The sequence below is a fragment of the Megalops cyprinoides genome, chromosome 3 (assembly GCF_013368585.1).
Source record: "Megalops cyprinoides isolate fMegCyp1 chromosome 3, fMegCyp1.pri, whole genome shotgun sequence".
NCBI classification, from domain to species: Eukaryota; Metazoa; Chordata; class Actinopteri; order Elopiformes; family Megalopidae; genus Megalops; species Megalops cyprinoides.
Window position 1 is genome coordinate 50,412,969 of NC_050585.1, and position 7,500 is coordinate 50,420,468.

The 7,500-nt window shown below is 49.5% G+C and overlaps 1 protein-coding gene across 5 annotated transcripts in view; it reads right to left on the minus strand.

Annotated features, from left to right (window-relative positions):
• Window positions 1-7,500, minus strand: part of LOC118774082 (rap1 GTPase-activating protein 2-like) — a 72,609-nt gene that overhangs the window by 55,337 nt on the left and 9,772 nt on the right. The window contains exon 1 of one of the 5 annotated variants that reach the window (XM_036523203.1): window positions 4,302-4,471. The exons of the other annotated variants lie outside the window; for them this stretch is intronic. Coding sequence (XP_036379096.1) covers window positions 4,302-4,345 — 44 coding nt within the window. The 5' untranslated portion in view covers window positions 4,346-4,471. Of the gene's footprint in view, window positions 1-4,301; window positions 4,472-7,500 lie in introns of those variants that run through there. 5 annotated transcript variants of the gene reach the window in all.

Here is a 7,500-nt window from a genome sequence, read left to right on the forward strand (position 1 = left end):
TTAGCCCCTTCGCAGCACCTGCCTGCCGCAAAGTGTGAAGTCCTAATGATGTGTCATTACCGTATTGATTAATGCAGCAGCTTCATAGGGTTAAACGCTCATTAGCGCCTGACTCCCCAGACACACACACACACACACACACACGCACACACGCACACACACGCACACACACACGCACACACACACGCACACACGAGACACACTGACACAAAAACAAAAAGGCTGGGTTTCACGCTAAAAATAACGTGTCATTTCCAGCAGTGTGTTCTGTTCTGTGTTCTCACGCCGTAGCCCTGGGAGACGCTCTCGCACCCGTGCACACACCCTTCCTGTGTGAGCGCCCCTCCCAGCGCTGCCCACATCCTGACCCACCGTGTCTGCTGTGTCAGCCCCAGGGCCGGCCACTGGAGAGAGAACCCCGGCGCAGGTGCGCTCTCTAACGTCCCCACCGCCGTTTCCGCCAACGGGAGGGCCGCGGGGGGGGCGGGAGCCACTTACACCCCCAATCCCCCCCCCACCCACTGCCTCCCAAAACACGCCCCCAACCGCGCAAACGAAAAACTGCAGAGGGAGGCTGGAGGAGTCAGAGATCAGAGCAAAGAGTCTGGTCCTTTTAAGTCCAGCGGGTTTTTTACACCAGCACTGAAAACCACAGAAGGAGGTGAGGGTGGGGGGGTGGGGGGTGCTGATAGGCTTGCGCAGACCTCATCTATAACAGCCCCAGCCGCGCCGAGGGAGGCCGAAGCCGAAATAGGTAACTGTGTACACGGCCGTGCATATTTTCCACAGGGGGAAAGTCTTACTCAACGCTCTTTTTCCACTCATTCAGGCCGTGACACCTCCCCCCCCCTGTTTAAAACTGCACTGAAGCGACCTCACGCGTGTCCCGGGCAGGTAACGGTACTCAATCTGTCGGAAAATTAGTGTCCGAACCAGGTGTACCACCTCTCCGCCCCGTCTCCCTTTCCCCCCAACATAAACACATTATCAAGGTGGCGGTGACTGTGCAACTCCATTAGTGGCATTGCAAGCGCGTTTTTAACCATTAACTGCCTCTTTGTTGATGTTCCATTAAATTGGGGAAAAGGAGTTTAAAATTTTGTCCTCCCTTGAAAAAAACCCAAGCCATTGGGAAATGTGGACTTCAGTCATTCCCAACTAAAATCTTCTCTTCATAGAGCTATTCTCTGTCCAGCACAGAGCCATGAATATGAAAGATTTTGACTGATTCTCATTTAGTTAACAGATTTCTTAAAGCCTGTTAAATAGATCGTTTCAATTAAGACGATCTGACTGAATCAGATGGCGCGTGCATTAATTCATAGCGCCCCACTAATTCTCAAGCTTAAAAGTAACACAAGGACTTGAGTATGACAAAGTGTGAAAGACACTCACACACCAAGCAATATAAATATCAACTATTTTCCTGCTTTCATGTGATCATATATATGACATATTTTAACATGATTGATTGTTGCTAAAACATCTAGCCCTTGTGATTTATGCCTGTTCCTTCTAATGAAGGACTGTGCCAAGACCAGGGTGACTCGGGTCATGAAAGGTGAGCAGGATGTCTTTGGTTACTGATTGCGGCTTTGCAGACATCACACACTGGATACACTCACCGCACTGACACTCCTGGACTCACTGGAAAAGCTGAAGGGACCATAGCGATGGGAGGCTATCCAGGTCACAGAGGAAAGCCCAATGCATTCTGAATGGCAACATATATCACCTACAACTGCTATTACCTAAAACATCACAAAGGTACGAAGAAGCAATTACAGTTGCGTTTACTGTACTTTACACACACACACACAAAAACACATGCACATGCACACAACCACATAGAGTGAGAGGGAGGATCTTGGGTGAGACAGTTGTTTCTGCGGGTCTCACCGAAAACCCCAGAACAGTTGTGTTGTGGAAATGACAAAACTCCAAAGGAGGTGCAGACGATAATGCCAAAAAGGCAGGGGGAGGAGCAGAGCGAGGGAGAGAGGGAGAGCGAGAGACAGATGAAAGGCACAGTGTGTGGGTGGAAGAATAATGCAGATTTCAGCTCTTTCCTGCAACTTTCCCAGTTCTGCGCTCAATTATTTATTGTGTCATCCTTTCAAACCGGCTTGATCGCCAAGTAAAAAAAATAAATAAAAAATAACAGCTCAAAAAGTGGTTTGCAAACTGTTTTTGACAGAATGTTTCGAATTTACAGGGTCCTAAGGCTATTTCATGATTTTGGTGACTTGAAACATATCAGTCAATTCCTGAGTACGTGAATGAATCTGACATTCCCTGCACCAAGGCCACCTGATACATATCAGTGTATGATGTGATGCTCTCTGATGTGGCTCAGCACTCTCAGATGGCCTGGAAAAACTTTGGCTACTGCACGTTTAGGAAGGGGATTCTGCATCCTTTTACACTGAATGGGTTTCAACACTTTAGCCAGTTTACATGTATACAGATTAAACCGAGAAACAGTCCAGTGCTGAAACAGTAATGAGGGAATGAAACCAAACGAACTTTGGTTAGTCCAGTCACTGCCTAGCTAGGTCAGTCATTACTTGCTTAGCCCAGCCCAATCCAGCTAGGTCAGCTCAGTCCAGTACAGCCCATACCTGTTCAGTCTAGTCTATCACAGTCCAGTCCGGTTCTGTGCCATCCGGTGCAGTCCAGTCAAATATAGCACAGCCCGATACTGCCCAATTTAGTCCAGTCATTCCCTGCAAAATCCAGTCCAGTGCACTCCAGCACAGCCCAGTCCAGTCTAGTTCAGCCTATACCAATCTAGCTAGTCTAGCCCAGCTGGGCCCAGTTCAGCCTTGATCACTCCAGTCTAACACAGCCCATCCCAGTCTTACCCGGCATAACTCACCCCCAGCATGACCCAACTAACCCCAGCCTAGCTCACCCCAGCCTAGCTCACCCCAGTCTAGATCAGCCCAGCCGAGTCTAGCTCACCCAGGTCTAGTCCAGTCTAGTCCAGCCTAGCCCAGCCTAGCCCACCCCAGTGTAGCCCAGCCTGGCCCAGGCCAGCACAGCCCGGTCCAGTCGATAAATACCAAGTCCAATTCAACCCAGGCTCTTTCTCTACACTGTAGTCTGCTGTAGTTGGGTTGGAGGGCTGGTGTGGAGCTGTTGGGGCATACCTGCAACCTGTAGTAAATCTGATGGGGGGGAACACATGACCCTGACCATGTCTCCAGATGAACTGTGAAATCTGCCTGACCTTCCCATATTCATCCCTGTCTGAATGGCTCTCTCTCTCCTGTGTCTGACTAGACTAGATCTGACTAGATCACTTTAATTACACCTTAAAATCACTGAGCAAATGAATGCTGACTCAACATTTATTAAACCTGTACATTTAGATTAAGCATTGGGGTACACACATAATGCATGCACAAAAATACATGGACACACACAGGCACTCTCTCTCTTTCTCTGTCTCTCACACACACACACACACACACACACACACAGACATCCACACAAATGCCCACACAACCACGCGCGCACACACACACACACACACACATACACACACACACACACACAAATGCCCACACAACCACGCACGCGCGCGCACACACACACACACACACACACACACACAAAAATGCCCACACAACTACACACACACACAACCACGCGCGCACACACACACACACACACACACACACACACACACAAAAATGCCCACACAACCACGCACGCGCGCGCGCACACACACACACACACACACACAGCTGTGCCAGGCATTGTGCTTTGTCATGCCCGCAGATCAGGCAGCAACAAAAGAGCTGGGAACAATCCTAGAGAAATCCAGCAGACTGCAACGCTAAAAGAATATTGAAACTGCCTCACATTAGTCGGGGGGGAAGCGGCTTCCAAAACTTCACACAGAGAACTCTCCGGGCCGAACAGGCCAGGTATAATCAATCAAAACCAAGCAGGCAGAACACAACTGTTGCCTCTGTCACATTCTCTGTGCCTTCACTGAACGTGCAACAGGAGATTACACACAAAATTAAACAATAAGCATTAACAAGACAGCGAAAGGACAAGCAGGAAAGAACATACAGACGGCGCCGGTGACGTGTAATGACATAAAAGGTGTGCATTGCTGTACAGATGGATTTTGCATTATGGACGCAGAGCAGTCAGAGGCAAACAGAAATAGTCACAGAGCCACTCTGGCAGGGATCTGTGTGAGAAGGTAGTGCGTGCCAGCCTGCTCTCCACCTGTGCTTTTATCAAAACACCGACCGCCGTCCCAACCGCCGGAGCTGACCTACCATCCGAACCCCCCGAAAGACACGCTCCTCTTCCTCCTCAGCATGCCGGCTGCGGTCTGGTCCCCCCCCGGGTGTCTCTCGGTGGCTCTCGCGGGTGTCTCGGAGGCAGCGCGAGGGCTCTCTCACCTGCCTCTTGCTCTCTCTCGCACTTCGGCACAGGCCACACCCACGGGGGAGGGGAGTGCAGCAAGGGTGGGAGGAGACGTGGGGGGGGGGGGGGGGCTCAATGGAACTCCCCCCCCCTCCCTCTCTCTCTCTCTCTCTCTCCCTCTCCCTCCCTCTCTCTCTATGACTGAATATGAGAGATATAATACTTTACCACTCTCTCCGTTCAGTAAATACGCTTCGACATCCACGCATTTGCATATTGCGGTTTATCCAGAGCAGACCAGTCAGCTGAATCTCCTGTGAGAGGAACACATTTGGCCGGAAGTTTTGTTGTGACATGTATTGCTGTCCTGCCCTGCCAAGCTTGCAGGACGGACACAAACAAACACAGCAGGTAACACTCAGGTAGTAATCCAGCACAGATGGCCACCCTAACCTGCACTTCCCATGTACTGCCTGAGAGGGGCACCAGAGAGTGTACTTTCCCCTTATCTGTTATCTCATTTTGATCATATTACTTTTGAATCCTGAAAAGGGAATATATCTTCATATTCGTAATAATTACTCTTTCAAAAAGTAATACATGTCAAAAAATGAAATAACACCTTTTTTCCAAATATGTCAATGTACACATTGCATACATTATAAAAAATAATTGCAAAATGTATGTGTAGACCTACACAAGCAAAAGAGGAGACAACTGAATTATTTCAGGGGTAATAAAATATTGACATACATTAAACGATGTGGCACATTTGCTTTCAATTTCATGTATGACATGTATGAAAATGCTTTACTCTCTACAGGAGGTTAACATCACACAATTTCAGCTGGCATGTTAATTAAAGGGGTGTCTTTGAACCTTTGCTGCCAGCTCTCCGGATGAGGGTCTTGAGAGACACTATGGACCCCAGAGTCAATGCATAGAACAAAGGAGCAGATGATTATTATTTTTTAAAGGAGATCTGCAGTGTGATCCCAGTGATGCTAATTAGCTGGGCACTGTCCAGTTTTCTCCACATACAGGAACACAAGAGAGATCTCTCATTCACTGGCACAAAGCCAGGGGGAGGGGCTTACACAGACGACGTCATGGTAACAGAGAACATCAGCAGAAACTCTTATTGTAGTGTTAAATCCTCACAGAGCATCTGTCTCTTTCGGTCTCCAAAGCTTTGAGCAACTGCATGCTCATGATACACAATAATAAAGGCATCTGTGCGTGCACACACACACACACACACACACACACACACACACACACACACACACACACACACACACACACACACACACACACACATACAAACAAATACAAAAATGTCTGTTTACTTGACAATGAAAGGTGAGAGCCAAACACCCCCCCACACAGACTTCTGCCATCACATAATACTTGGTCAAAGTAAACCCAGCGTGCACACGCTAGCAGCTAGCAGAGAGGCACACAGGTATTTATAAATAGAGGTGTTTAAATGTTAAAGAGTGCACTTATTTTTGCAGCAAACATCAAAGGTTCTGGAAAAGAGGGGAGTGAGCCGCAGGGTGGGGACACCCTGTGCGGAACCGGGCACCGGTCACGACACTGGCATTCTGCTGGCAGTCGGGTAATGGCTGTCTGTACACAGACCGCACAGCGGGGAAGGGTACAGCACCCAGGGGGGGGGAGAGAGAGAGGCAGAGAGAGGGGGAGAGGGGGAGAGCGGGACAGGGAGCAGGGTGGTCAGGGAAAAAGGTGGGGGGGACAGGAAGCGGGGTGGCCAGGGAAAAAGGTGGGGGGGACAGGAAGCGGGGTGGCCAGGGAAAAAGGTGGGGGGGACAGGAAGCGGGGTGGTCAGGGAAAAAGGTGGGGGGGACAGGAAGCGGGGTGGCCAGGGAAAAAGGTGGGGGGGACAGGAAGCGGGGTGGCCAGGGAAAAAGGTGGGGGGGACAGGAAGCGGGGTGGTCAGGGAAAAAGGTGGGGGGGACAGGAAGCGGGGTGGTCAGGGAAAAAAGGGGGGGGTGGAGGAGGCGGAGAGGAGAAGGCCAGTGGGGGGGCATCTGGACAGACCTCAGGTGTAACGGTATTAACCTGCATTATGACTCTGATCCGGCGCGTCTCTCCGGCTCCGGTTCAGACAGTGCGCTGCCATGACTGTCATTATTAATTAGCCAGCAGCTGCGTTGCGACCACAGGTGGCATGCTGTCTTCCCCTAGTCTGTTTCTCAGAAATGCATGTCCCTTCACCAGAAAAATCTGCACAAGTGTTTTTATTACTACCTAAAAAAAAGACGAGGCAGAGAGGGGGAGGCAGCGTGTGGCTGCAGGCTCATTCACTGACACCTTCATGCGAGTAAATTTATGCACGCTGCAGCACTGGGCCACGGCAGGAGGAATGGAAATCAGGGGCTGTTTTTCCTTTCCTTCTCTTGACCCGTGTTAAAACGTGTTGCTCCGGATCACGCAGTGCTACACATGGAGGTGCGTCGAGAGGTAACTCTGACTCTGACTCTCCATCAGTATCTCACCTCGTGGCGTGACTCCTCTCCTCCCAAACTCTCGACTCCGCACCCTGCAGCGCCATGACCCCTCTCATAAACCCAGCCGGGAAAAGGCCATTTGATGCAAGCGCGCCACACCACCACACGGTATCACAGGAGGGATGTGCGAACCGGGCGGCTACATTACGTCTCAACCTTTCTGATGATATAACATGCTTCAGTGACATACTCCACATGACAGCACCTATGACTGACATAGTAAAGCTTTAGCACATTTGCATTGCATCACATTACATTACATGCATTTAGCAGACGCTCTTATCCAGAGCCACTTCCAGCACAATAGAACATAAAAGTACGTTTGCATTTAATGATATACTCCACATGAAAGCACTTATGATTGCTGTAAGATACACTTGTAATCAATTGCTACTTTTTTGAATAACTAAATCACATTAGTTTTACATAAGGGTAGTACTCCCCTTAACTGCTCAGCACTCTGCAAGTAGCATAGAGTACGTACATTGTGAAGCTGAATGAAGAAATTAGCACCTGAGAGAGAGAATATTAAGAGGATGTAGTCTTTAACAGTCTGGGGCTGAATCACATGCTT